The sequence below is a fragment of the Plecotus auritus genome, assembly GCF_963455305.1.
Source record: "Plecotus auritus genome assembly, chromosome: 9".
Lineage (NCBI taxonomy): Eukaryota > Metazoa > Chordata > Mammalia > Chiroptera > Vespertilionidae > Plecotus > Plecotus auritus.
The window spans coordinates 114133548-114147892 of NC_137783.1; the positions used below are offsets into that span (position 1 = coordinate 114133548).

The 14345-nt window shown below is 37.1% G+C and overlaps 2 protein-coding genes across 2 annotated transcripts; both read left to right on the plus strand.

Annotated features, from left to right (window-relative positions):
• Window positions 1–4156: 4156 nt before the first annotated feature.
• Window positions 4157–5146, plus strand: LOC308233328 (olfactory receptor 52P1; the record flags this gene model as incomplete). Its single annotated transcript, XM_080640253.1, has 1 exon — window positions 4157–5146. One exon carries the CDS (start codon window positions 4157–4159, stop codon window positions 5144–5146), a length of 990 nt encoding a protein of 329 aa, XP_080496379.1.
• A 6476-nt stretch (window positions 5147–11622) lies between these two features.
• On the plus strand, window positions 11623–12588 carry LOC308233338 (olfactory receptor 52N4; the record flags this gene model as incomplete). Its single annotated transcript, XM_080640263.1, has 1 exon — window positions 11623–12588. The coding sequence occupies one exon, from the start codon at window positions 11623–11625 to the stop codon at window positions 12586–12588; it is 966 nt and encodes a 321-aa protein (XP_080496389.1).
• Window positions 12589–14345: the final 1757 nt, after the last annotated feature.

Genomic DNA, 14345 nt, shown 5'->3' on the forward strand with positions numbered 1-14345 from the left:
TGGAGTAACATCATATAATACTTTCATAGCTATTATGTCTGTTTTTAATGTTTCTTTTAGTTGTCCCTTTTGTTCTCTCAAACATGCCAAATTTCTGGTAGATATACATAATGATACAATGAAATAAATTAAGATAACACATTAGCTTCTCTATCATTAAAGTTTCTATCAGAAAAACATAACCAATAGGAGGGGTGGTGTGTGTGTGTGTGTGTGTGTGTGTGTGTGTGTGTGTGTGTGTGCCTGCACGCGCGCACGCGCATTGTATCTGACATGTGGAGATTTAAGACACAAACAAAAGAAAAATAGAGATTGTTCCAAGGGAGCAGGTTACAAATATACTTTCCCTAACTTTTTAACAAAAGCCTCTACCTTCACCTTGTATTCTGGTCTGGTTAAATAGAAGAGAAGAGCTTGAATGAGTGATTTCCTAGGAAACACAGAAGCTCCCTAGATGGCTCTAGTCATAAGCCCAGGGCCACGCACCAAACTCCCATGTGGGTCTGTGAGATAAGTTTCATTAGTATAATAACTCTTGTCCCAGCATTCAGATAGTTGAACATGGGAGACTAGTAGTGCTCTTTTTATCCTCTGAGGATGCTTTCACAATGCTGTGCCTTCTAATTTCTGCAGCTAAAACATGTGAGTTTGGGTTGGGAAAAAAGTATGGAAAAGACATTTCTTAACAGAAGTCTATCTGGGCAATTGGTAATGGGAAGTTTACTTCAAAGCAGGAGGAATGAGATTTAGAGGGCAGGCAAAGGGATTTTGCTGAATAACACTTTCATGTAGTCTAATTTGGAGTTTTGTTTAACTGGCTTCCTAAAACAGGAGTTTTAGTTTGTTATTAGGCTTAGTGACTGGGAAAGGGAGCAGAGTGGGGAGCACCCAGCAAAGAAAGAAGCAAGTGGTTTGTTAGCTAGACCAGGGAAATGGGAGGCACTGTGAAGGAAGTCTAAGCATTTGCTATGATATTCCTGAAATTACTAAAAGGAAATACTCACTAAATTGGGCAGGAAAATCAGCAGAACCTCATTGATTACCTTGAGCTTTGATGTGCTCCAGTGTCCTCACAATAGGCAGAGGTAACCTAAGTTCAGCTGTTATTGTACAGATGGAATGACAGCCTTAGGCTTGTGGTGCAGTTTCAGGCATGTAAGTCTTCTCTATCCTCAGCCTTTCTCCCAACCTGTGTCACAGCTTCTGTCTTACTGGTGACATTGACTTTAATGTCACAATTAGAATTGGATAGAGATTAAGCCAGGGGGACTGGTTCAAACTGTGTAAGAATGTCACAAATATCTATTAATATCATTTTATACAAGAGATGGTGAGAGACTATTGACTCATTTCTGTGAGCTGGATGGGATGGTGATGAGACTGGGTGAGATGATAAGCATATACAGCTTTATAAAGAAGTTGGTGTGTATAAAGGTTGGGATTCCTTATAAATTTCGGGAACTGTAAATAATGTTAACTTACATTAATCAAATTAGGAAGTAAATCTAGTCCAGTGATTTGTGGTAATTTGTGCTCAGTTCAGTTTCAAAAGAAAAAAAAAAGCATAGAATCAGAAACTTAAAGAGCAGGAAGGAGCCTCAGTGAAGAATCAAGTTAAGCCTCCTGGCTTTGGGTGAGTGAATTTGTGAGATGATTGAAAATTGTAGGAATATCTGGCATAAACAAAGTGATTGGGGTGGGGTAGTGAGCATGGCTTTTCTGGTTCTTCCTCTGACTCTAGCTCCATTCTCTCTTGAGCTACCCAGTTGAGCATAGGTAAGGCAACTTAGCTCGGAAAGTAAACCTATGTCATAGAAACCATAACTGAGTGCATCTAGTTTGGCTGAGAGCAGACAGGGAAGCTATTTTCCTATTTCCTAATGATTGTTAGGTGACCCTACAGGGCATATAGAAAAAATAAAATAAAAAGAACATTGATTTTATCAGCAAGTATGCCCTATAATGGAACAATTTCATTATATGCATGTTCAAGCTAAGAATAGACTCTGGCTGGCTAGGGAAACTGCGTGAGGATTCTATATGAGATATGAGGTCACTTTCCTATTAAAATGAAGGCAATGACATTTATTGAGCACCTTAGAAGGTTCTCAATGAAATAAAAGGTTCTTTTCATTTCACAACCTACAGAGTATTATTATCACCATATTACCATATAGGTCAGAAAACTATAGGATCTTACAGGAAAATTAACTTGTCCAAGGCATCACTGTCACCAAGAGATAAACACAAAAATTTGTTCCCAGTTTTATAGATTCCAATGGCTACAGTCTTTTTTGCCACTACACATTCCTGCTTTAAAAATTCCAAGATCCTATGCCTCCAAAATGTTTTGCCTCTTCAAAGAATATGTTTAAAGCAAGCATGAAATGTGTAGTATACTTTTATATGAATATTAGGTGGTCTCAAGAGCTTAAATCATATCAATAATAGTCACATTTTTGGACAAGCTCAAACTTTAACCTTGATGTGTTTCTCCTGGGTCAAATTGATCAGAACCTTAGATCTTTGTGGCATCTGCCCTCACAGATATACACTCATAGAGTATTATGTCCAACAAGACTCTTCATACACACCTACTGGTACATATACACCTTGAGCTGTGATTAGAATAGCATTTGTCACCAATCTCCTCTCCTTCTGTTAGTCCCTATGTCTATGAAGACAAAAGAATAATTAATTTTTTTACCTGCATGTTTGGGCTATCAAGTATTGTTTTGTCTTTTAAACCCACCTACACAGTAACGAATAATCTGCTGTTAAGTCCAAAAATAAAGGAACTTCTCTGATTTTTTCCAGTGACTATGCATATACAGTACCTGGACTACTAAGGGATAGGAGAGTTTATGTCTCTTCTCACCTGACATATACATACTAGTATAAGTTGTGGCAGAGTTGATTCCTCTTTGATAACTCTTTTCTCACTCCTCAAATTTCCTAGAACCTGTGGCTTTTTTTTTTTTTTTTTTTTGTAGTGATCATTGCAGGACTGGTTACCCAGCTTTGAGAATAAAGCGACTCATTGAGGAGGTTCACATTAAATATTTGTGGTTGAATAAGTGGATATGAATTTCTAGGCAGTAAAGTTCATTCCCATTTTGAAAACTTCCAGTTAAAGGGATTTCTCAGATATTATCTTAAAGAATAGACCTTTTTTCCTATCCCATTACCGTCATGGTTTCTCATGTTCTGCAGAATTACTTTGGGTTTAAGTACTCCTTGCTCTGAACTGTGTCCTCCTAGAGGGGAGACAAAGGAAAGGTGGGATAAATGAGATAGTTGTGTGAGTTAAGGTAGAATTAGAAACTCACTTCCTGACATTGTGAAAGGACCAGATTGGAAAGGATTGGCTATATCTTACCTTTGAAATCAACAACAATCACAGATAGAATGTGAATAAAGGTTTAATGCAGAAGTAGACTGTAAAAGACTGGAAGTGTCTGTTTCAGAAGTAGAACCCTGTTTCAGGATTAACTCCAAATCTTAGGAAGTGGAAACTGGACATGTGAGGGTACATAAAGCATGTTCTGGAATTTCAAATGAAAGTTCTTGGGGGTTATTGGGATTATCTCTTGGTTAGTGAAAGCAGTGGAAACAACTATGTTAATCTTATGATCAGAAATAATTACCAAGCACTAGGTCCCAAACCAGAACCCATTCTAAGTTCAAAAACTAAACAAAATGATGTCCACCTTCATTCAGGGAACTGTTGGTAGTTTGGGTTCTGCCTAATCTCTCCCCATACTCCAGAAAAGAAAGGCGAGAAAGGGGGGTTGGGGAGGGGAGAGAAAGAGAGTAAGAAAAAGAGAGAGGTCTAGTACTTTTGAGGACAATAGGTCTTAGCTAGAAAACAATTCTAATTAATTTAAATGCTTATTTGAGCCCTGTCTCACATTCATTAATTTTATTTAACAAGTATGATATATCAGGCATGATTCAAAGCTCTTTACAAATATTAACCCATATAATTCTCTTAACAATCCTAGGGGATTGTACTATATTAATCCCATTTGATAGATGATAAAGCTTGCCTATCACTGTATAGCTAATAAGTGTTACTCTAATCTCACTGATACCCCTGTTCTGTGTTGTCTTTTCAGGTAATGTGATACAGTGTGTGAGTTTCTGACCAGATAAGATGCTCAGAACTCTTGGCCAGACCATGGAGTCTCCTAATCACACTAATCTGGACACTTCTCTTTTCTTCCTCCTTGGCATCCCAGGTATGGAACAGTTCCACCTGTGGCTCTCACTCCCCGTGTGCTGCCTGGGCACTGCTACAATTGTGGGCAACATAACCATCCTGGTTGTTGTTGCCACCGAACCAGCCCTGCACAAGCCTGTTTACCTGTTCCTATGCATGCTCTCCACCATTGACTTGGCTGCCTCCTTTTCCACAGTTCCCAAGCTCCTGGCCATCCTCTGGTGTGGAGCTGGACATATCTCTGCCTCTGCCTGCCTGGCACAGATGTTCTTCATTCATGCCTTCTGCATGATGGAGTCCACCGTGCTGCTGGCCATGGCCTTTGATCGCTATGTGGCCATTTGCTACCCACTCCGCTATGCCACTATCCTTACTGACACCATCATTGTCCGCATTGGAGTGGTAGCTATGGTGCGGGGCTCCATGCTCATGCTCCCATGTCCCTTCCTCATTGGGCGTTTAAGCTTCTGTCAAAGTCATGTAATCCCACACACATACTGTGAGCACATGGCTGTAGTGAAGCTAGCCTGTGGAGATACTAGGCCTAACCGCGTGTATGGACTGACAGCAGCACTGTTGGTCATTGGGGTTGATCTGTTCTGCATTGGTCTCTCCTATGCCTTTATTGCACGAGCTGTCTTTCGCCTTTCATCTCAAGAAGCTCGGTCCAAGGCCCTAGGGACCTGTGGTTCCCATGTCTGTGTCATCCTAATCTCTTATACACCAGCCCTCTTCTCCTTTTTTACTCATCGCTTTGGCCACCACGTTCCACTCCATATTCACATTCTTTTGGCCAATGTCTACCTGCTCTTTCCACCTGCTCTTAATCCTATGGTATATGGAGTTAAGACCAAAGAGATTCGGGAAAAGGTTGTCAAGGTGTTCCAAAAGGGGCAGGGAACTGGGGTCAAGGCATCTGAGTGATCCAGGAATATAGAAGAGACTAAGTCCAAAAGAAAAGAAGCTTTTCAAGATTAAATAATCCTCAGTATTTGAAATTGGAAAGAAGTTTTAATAGAGTGATGATGCCCTCCACAGTACCTTCTAGATCATTTCCAAGGTTGAAAAATCATAGAGGAGATCAAGTTGGTTCAGCATTTTTAACTTCCATCTAAGAAAGCATAACATTGGGAGAGTCTTCCAACCTAGATTACAAGAGCCTCTGCATAGTCAAAGAAACTTTCCTCCATTCTTGGCCCTCTCCCAATACAGAGGCATAGATTTCTAACCTCGTATTTTAGGCTATAGCTTCTATTTTGCCATATACAAGGATCAGAAGATGGGACCATACAGCAAGAGTGAAAGAGATTAGAGCTACAAGAGACCATAAGAAGCCTGAAACAGCAATCAGAAAGAATATATGCAACCCTTTGTTCATAGCAGCATTATTTACAATAGCTAAGAACTGGAAACAGCCCAAGTACCCATCAATAGATGAGTGGATGAAAAAGCTGTGGTACATTTACACAATGGAATGCTATGCAGCTGTAAAAAAGAAGGATCTCTTAACCTTTGACACAGAATGGAAGGACCTAGAGAGTATTATGCTAAGCAAAATAAGCCAGTCTTTTGTATTATTTGATATGATGGCATTTTACTTCCCAGCTTAACACACATGCAAGAGAAATAAATTAAAAGTAAGAGTGGGAGACCAGAGTACACTATTGTTTTGTCCAAGACTAATCAAGAGTATACAGAACAAATAAGCTTAATAAATAAGATATTTCCTGTAAACATATACTGAGCTTATACCCCAGTAAGAGACAAGATTCATTCTTCTCAGAATGCATATAACACTTTAACCAAAACATCATGTTCTTATTAATGAGATCACACCATACCATCAACAAGCCTTATAAAGAGAAATAATATAAGCGAACTCATCAGGTAACCAACACCTTGGTTAAAGGACAAGGAGCCAACAAGTCTCAGCAAATTGTCATGCAACTATTGGAATAAAAGAAGGAGAGCTCAAAAACATAATAGATTTCATTTTGAGAATATAATCTGATAAAAATGTCATATAAGTTTTACACACATGCTTATTTATTATGTTTCTTTTAGAGGGATATGTAAATATAAGATTATGTTTCAATGAATTAAATGCATCTATAATATACTTTTATTTAATTCTAGTAACCCTGTTTTGGAATTATGAAAGTTTAAATGAAAATACCAGTCCATGTTATAATGCATTATGATGATTTTTTGTTAATACATGTGTAATAAATATATATCAATACATTTACATATATGTATTTTTAATCAAGCTAAAGATATACCAGAAGTTTCCTCTAAGTCATAGAATTATGAATATTTTTTAGTAACCTTTAAGAGGATTAGCCAAAAAACATGTATACGGAACACATAGACACAGACAACAGTGTGGTGATAGCCAGAGGGAAAGAGGGATGGGGCCCATGTGGAGGTGGGCAGAGCAGGGTAAAATAGGGGTGGCAAAAGACTTTATTTGGGGTGATGGGCACAAGATGCACTGTGAAGATGATGTTTTATTAAGTTGTTCTCTTGAAACATATATGGTTTTGCAAACCAATATCATTCCAATAAATTCAATAAAATAAAATACCTATCATTCCAAATTATTTAATATATGTTGGTATTACTTTTATCTATTTTAAATAGGTAAAAAATTAGAATAAGTTACTTTCTAAAATTATTGTTGTCATCCTGATTATTACTTTAAGTTTTACATATTCATCTATTTTTTTTAACAATGTGGAAATGCAATAAGCCTAAGCTTTTGATGTCTTTCTTTTCTAGCCTAAACTTTTGATGTCTTTCATAACATTCATCATTTTCCTTCCTTGAAAGTAATCCTTTTAAATCAGGGGCCATATTTATGTATTTCCTAGTCTATCTTGGAGAGTAGAAAATCTCAATAAACATTCATTAAATGGAGAAATGAAACATTACATTTATTTTTAAAATAAAAAATGAATCAATGTGTGAATTTAAAATATTTCCTATTTAAATGCTTTTGATCTATTTTTTTTTCACAGAACAGTGGGAAAAATATAAATTTGTGATAAATATTAAATCCTAGTTTTAATAAAAATAACTGTGGTCATTTTCATTCTTTACCTTCCCATATATACATGCTAACACACAAACACACACTCACAAGCGTTTATTCACTTAAATATGTATCATTATTTGGACATTAATAGTGGAAAGTTCTCTTTTTCTTCTTCCCATAGAGATTAGCTTGATCCCCACATGTATCTATGATATTTTGAAATATCCCCTTGGGACACATAACACACATTTTCATTTAAAGGCTCAGTTCAATAGAACAGAAAATAAGGAAGTTAGAGGTTGGCAGCTACACATGCACATTTATTCTACAATTGTGATTATTTTGACCAATATCCTGAATACCTGGACCAGATTGCAATCAGCTCACTGCTTTGCTATCCAAAAACTAAGGTATTTAAGGCATACAAAAGAGAGGTTAGTTGCCACATTTTTTTCAGCAGTAAGATAAAATGGAGAGAGGATTTGAATATACATCAATTGCTTATTATTTTTCAGAAATAAATATTTTATTTCATTCACACAATTTGAAGGCAGATGTATTGTGTAAAATTGAGTGTTCCTGGAAAACATGTACTTTCCAAAATATTAGTATGGCAATAAATGCAGTCTAATATCATACTGATCATGATTATCTGTGTTATTTCTCTATCCAAATGGAAATCTTTATTTCAGTAGTGGTAGAAATCATGACAAGGAGAAATAGGAGAATAGAAAATAGTTCTTAACTATTAGAGCAGTCTTCAGATTATTTTTGCTTCTTACCTGTCCCTACCTTATTCCTCAAAATTATAGTGATCTCCCTTGATTATTTTCTGGAAAGACTGAGCTGTAACTCTAAGGTTGTAAGGCATGAAGAGAGGTCCTTGAAGAGCATGCTTACTAACATGTTCAACCGTGTTTACTTTCTATTTCCAAATCAAATTACCTTTGGAAAATCTGAGCTGTGCTCTCTTGGTGTCACTTTATGCTGTAGAATTTTCCTTATACACTATTAGATAATGATTTTAAAATAGTCAATTTTATTAATGAAAGGTAGAATGACCATTTCTTCTGATGGAACACAGAATTCATTTAGTGGCTTTCAATTGCTTTCTATGATGTTAATTTTTGTAAGTAAGCCAAAATCACTGTTGGTCTGAGAGCACACAAAATTTTAATTTTAACTTAATTCAATATGTCACTTTTATGGTAAAATTTTTGTGTCCTGTTTTCAAATATTTGCCTATTCCAAAGATCAAAGAGAATGTGTGTTTTGCATTTTACCTTTAACTCAATATTTTTCTAAAATTGTTTTTGTGTATGATATGATTTAGAGAACAAAATATGTTTCTTTTTCTTTCACATATATTCATTGACTCAGTAATAATTATTGAAAATAACTTTTTTTTCCCTCCACAATCTGTAGTGTTCCCTTTGTCATAAATTAAATGGTTTAATGTGTGTATCAATATTTGGTTTCTGGATCCTATATTTCTTGCAAAAGCATTTTCATCCATATTTAAAAGAATGGGCAATCTGTTTTTTAAGGAAGTCCCTTACATTTTCCATATGCTTATTTTAGGAATTGGAAAAATGAGGTTAAGATCCATATATTTCATTAAGATACTACTTTTTTTGAATTCCCTGATCTTAGATAATTTGAGACCAAAAAAACCCTCAAAGGTGTTAAGTGAATTAAAAAATCAGTTATCAAATTTAGGTGTTCTAACAAATTGGTGTCATTTCCACCACATTATTTGAAGATGCTTTTATGGAAAATCAGGTACACCATTTTCTGTTTCTGGTAACTATAGGAGCATTGGGAAGGTGTTTAATGAAAGCCAATTGGGTTGTTTGGGAAATTTGGTCATAGAGTTCCTTTCATGATAGTGGGCAGAAAACTTATATAAAATTTCATGTTGCTGTGCTTTCTAAAGGATTATCTGCCTTTCTAATCTGCCTGAATTTCCCATGAATTCTTATTTTGCTACCTGTTGGGCAGAGACTACAATATCTCAATGTTTCTCCCTTTCCTTTTTACCCTTACTGATGGGGGTGGGGGTGGGGATGGAGGATATTTTCCTTGAGGGTAGAAAGAGGATTCTGACTTCACTGTTAAGCACCATAAAGTTCATTTATGACCCTCTGGACTCTTGTGATTATTTATTCTCTATTACCAAGAAATTTTCTATTATTTGATAATTACAAGATTATGATTTAGCTCCTGGCCAAATGTTTAGCTTATGACTTTCTCCCACCACACCAGTGAATTCTCACAGACTTGATTGTTTTGATTTTCATATTTTTACATGTTGATTCTTCTCCCTGGAAATCCTTTACAAATGAGTATCCTTGTAATTTGTCTTTCTTCAAAAGAGGCATCAAACACTTTTTCTTTAACATAGTCAATAGTCTAGTGCTCACTTAGGGTCTTGTACAGACTTCTGTTTTAGTTCTTGTAACATTTACTGTGATTATTTGTATGTATCTTGATCTCTACACTAAATTCTGAGCTCCTTAAAAGATGAAAATGTGTCTAGTCTTAAAAGATGAAAATGTGTCCCCATATTGTCACATTGTAGGTGTTCAATAAATATTTCTGAGAAATAAAGATATTAATAAAAGAATGAGATGCCATTTCTTCACCCCTAATAGTTAGTTAACTTGAAAATAAGATTTTGGTATAAGTGCAGAATTTTGGATTAATTAATTTTTTTGAATGAGAAATAAATTTACTGTGTGGTTAGAAGTAAAAATATAAAATTACATTTCTATTGACTCCCATTAGAACCCAATTAAAATAGTTTCCATTGTTAAAAAGTTATAAAAATGCAAACCCAAAAGGTCAGAGAGAACAAGTGAGAAAAATAATAAAAATTGAAGATAACATATTATTAAATGATAAATATTACTGGAGAAACTAGCCTAATTGAGGCAAAATATGCCAGTCTTGTTAGTAAGATATAATAATACCATGCAACTTTTTGTTTGTATGTTTTTGTATTTGCCACAGACACCAGATGATCTCAGCAATGCCTGAAGATAAAATAGAAAGATTGCTTACAAGACAGAAGGAAAAAAATAATTTGTTACTATAGATAGATTTATTATCTGAAGCAATGTTAGCTGCTTTCAGTTATTACAATACATTTTTTTCTGAATAAAAACATAGAAAGCATTTCTATAAATCCATCAAGATAAGGTATAATGAAAAAAGGAGGTCTTAAAAGTTAGAAGACTGCCGTAGGTAATTTGGTTCAGTGGTTAGAGTATCAGCCTGAGGACTGAAGGGTCTCAGGTTCGATTCTGGTCAAAAGCACATGCCCAGGTTGGCAGGCTCAGTCCCCAGTGTGGGGTGCACAGGAGGCAGCCGATCAATGATTCTCTCTTATCATTGATGTTTTTATTTCTCTCTCTTCCTCTCTGAAATCAATAAAAACATATATTAAAAATAGATAAAGACTCTTTAAACAATAACAATATTATTTTAAAAAGTGAGATGACTGAATAAAAAATTTTACCGAATTGTGAAACAGTAAGCCCAATAGAAGAATAAATAATTCAATATTTTCAAATACTTAGAACAGTACCTTAGTAATCAAAAATAATTATCAGCCATTAATTATAAATAATAATAAAATTGAAATAATCTCTTGGGTCATTGATAAGGAGATCAAAAAATCTTTTTCAAGGACATATCAATAGGGAGGTGCATATAATTATTAACAGTTAAGTAAGGTATCCTAACAAAGATTCCTTTATAGAAGTCATACAGAATTATACTTTGTTGTTGTTGTTAATCCTCCCTGGAGGATATTTTTTTCCGTTCAGTTTTTTAGAAACTGTGGAAGGGAAGGAGGAAGGGGGAGAGACAGAGAAAAACATCGATGTTGACCTGATACATTGCTTGGTTGCCTCCCACTAGCGCCCAGACCTGGGCGAGGGATCAAATCTGCAACCTCATACATTCCCTTGACTGGAAATAGAACCCATGATCCTTTGGTGCACAGGTCACTGAGATACACTGGCCTAGGCCAGAGATACACTTTAATATAACTATCTGAGGATGAGAAACTCTTTTTTTTTAGAGATTGAAGAAAAATTATTGCCTGTAATGAGAACTTGGATTACCTGATAAAAATTGGTTGAATGAACAGAAGAACTGATCAACAAATGAGCAACAAATAAACAACAACAAAAAACCTACTCCATGGCACTTAGAAAATATGGTTTAGTGATCATTAAAATGCACTAGAAAATTTTAAAACATGTGGTAAAAGTTACATAGTAACCATAAATTATATTTTCTCTTTTCTTTTTCTTACTCTAGAAAAAACCCACATAAATTTTAAGCCGAATTGATCATGCTAAAGCTGAATAAAACAGACCTGCACCCAGCCTCATTTATTCTTAATGGAATCCCAGGACTTGAAGACACACAAATATGGATTTCCTTCCCATTCTGCTCAATGTATGTCGTGGCTATGATGGGGAATTGTGGGCTCCTCTACCTCATCCGCTACGAAGACTCACTGCACAAGCCCATGTACTATTTCTTGGCCATGCTTTCCCTTACTGACCTTGTCATGTGCTCTAGTACAATCCCTAAAGCCCTCTGCATCTTTTGGTTTCATCTTAAGAAAATTGGCTTTGATGAATGCCTAGTCCAGATGTTCTTTACTCACACCTTCACAGGAATGGAGTCTGGGGTGCTTATGCTTATGGCCTTGGACCGTTATGTAGCCATCTGTTACCCTCTGCGCTACTCAACTATCTTCACCAATCCTGTTATTGCAAAGGTTGGGCTTGTTACTTTCCTGAGAGGTGTATTGCTTATTATTCCTTTTACTTTCCTCACCAAGCGCCTTCCCTACTGCAGAGGCAATATAATATACCACACTTACTGTGACCACATGTCTGTAGCCAAGTTATCCTGTGGCAATGTCAAGATCAATGCCATCTATGGTCTGATGGTTGCCCTTCTGATTGGAGGTTTTGACATCCTGTGCATTACAATTTCCTACACCATGATCCTCCGGGCTGTGGTCAGCCTCTCCTCATCAGATGCTCAACAGAAGGCCTTCAGTACCTGCACTGCCCACATCTGTGCCATTGTTTTCTCCTACAGTCCAGCTTTCTTTTCCTTCTTTTCCCACCGCTTTGGGGGTCATACAATCCCTCCATCTTGCCACATCATTATGGCCAATATTTATGTGCTCTTACCTCCCACTATGAATCCTGTTGTCTATGGGGTAAAAACCAAGCAGATACGAGACTGTATCCTTAGGATCCTTTCACGTTCTAAAGATATCAAATCCCATAGCATATGAAAGATAATTTCCAGGAGAGAGAAGGGCTCCTATTTAGACAGGAGCCAACAAAATATTTTGAGAAGTACTACTTTGACCATGGAAATGAAGCATGTTGAATGGTGCATTTCTAAACATGTCTTGAGAATTTCAACATCACTGGCCAGCCCACCAACCTTTCTGTGAATTATTTTTGTTTCTCACTCCATTGAAATATTAGTCTAATAATTAAATCACATTCCTTGGACAAACTTAATTTATTCATTAATTATTAAAAACTAGAAGCCCAGTTCATGAAATTTGTACATGGCTAGGGTCCTTAGGCCTGGCCGGCAATCAGGGTTGATCAGGGCCTTCCAGTTGCTGGCTGGGGCCTTCATTCTGGCTGCCAACTGGGGCCTCCCTTTGTTCCGTGTCGCCCCCTGGTGGTCAGTGCATATCATATCAAGCAATCGAACTTCTGGTCTCCAGGTTGAGCTCCTGAGGAGATGCTTTGTATATTAGCCTTTTATATATATAGATAAACAAAGTGGAAGGAGATTATTTCATTTCCAAATAGTGATTATAATTTACAGACAGAGACAGTTGTTACTTTCCTCTGGAAAATATTGGCTATATATTTTTTAATCAGTATCAAAATACCTTTTTTCAATGACTTCTTTCTGAAAAAGAAACAAGCAAGACTCCTACAAAATCATTAACTTAATCAGTTTGAAATCTCTTGGTATCTTATTATTATTAGGCTGAATAGGTCTCCCCTTTCCAGATCAGGCATATTATTTTCCTGCAAACTAATTTGATATTCAATTTCCTTCAAGAGGGTCTTTGAAAGCATATAATCTGGAGGGTGAGGTTAATAGATCTCTTCACCAAATGTAAAAACTATCTATACTAATAAAAGCATAATATGCTAATTAGACATCCAAACAGCCTTCTGGATGTCCTTCTGGACAAAGCCGTGGTGGCAGAGGCCGAGGCAGAGGCAGTTAGGGGCCATCAGTCAGGCAGTGGAGCAGTTAGGGGTGATTAGTCTGGCCAGGAAGCAAGCAGTTAGTGGCGAACAGGCTGCAGGGGAGCAAGTAGTTGGGGCAATCAGGCCAGTGGTGGGGCAAGCAGTTAGGGCAATCAGGCCAGCAGGGGAGCAAGCAGTTGGGGGCGATAAGGTCATAGAGGAACAAGCAGTTAGGGGCGATCAGGCAGGCAGGCAGAGGCGTTTAGGGGTGATCAAGCCTGCAGGGGAGCAGTTAAGGGTGATCAAGCCTGCAAGGGAGCAGTTAGGGGCGATCAAGTCATCAGGGGAGCAGTTAGGGGTGATCAGGCAGGCAGGCAGAGGTGGTTAGGGGAGATCAGGCAGGCAGGCAGACAGGCGAGCAGTTAGGAGCCAGCGGTCCCGGATTGCAAGAGGGATGTCTGACTGCTGGTTTAGACCCTGGCCTCTAGTTATACATATAAAACCATGAGTGGGGACTTGTTTCAAAATTGACTTGGTTCATCTTATCTCCACTTGTGAATCTAATAAATAATGTCTTTCTAATATGTAAGATTTTTCTAAATTAATAAAAAAGTGAGAGATTAAAGGAAATGGCACTTTTACATTAATATCTTATGATCTAAACCAATTATAGCCCTAACTGGTTTGGCTCAGTGGATAGAGCGTCGGCCTGCGGACTCAAAGGTCCCAGGTTCGATTCCAGTCAAGGACATGTACCTTGGTTGCAGGCACATCCCCAGTAGGGGGTGTGCAGGAGGCAGCTGATACATGTTTCTCTCTCATCGAT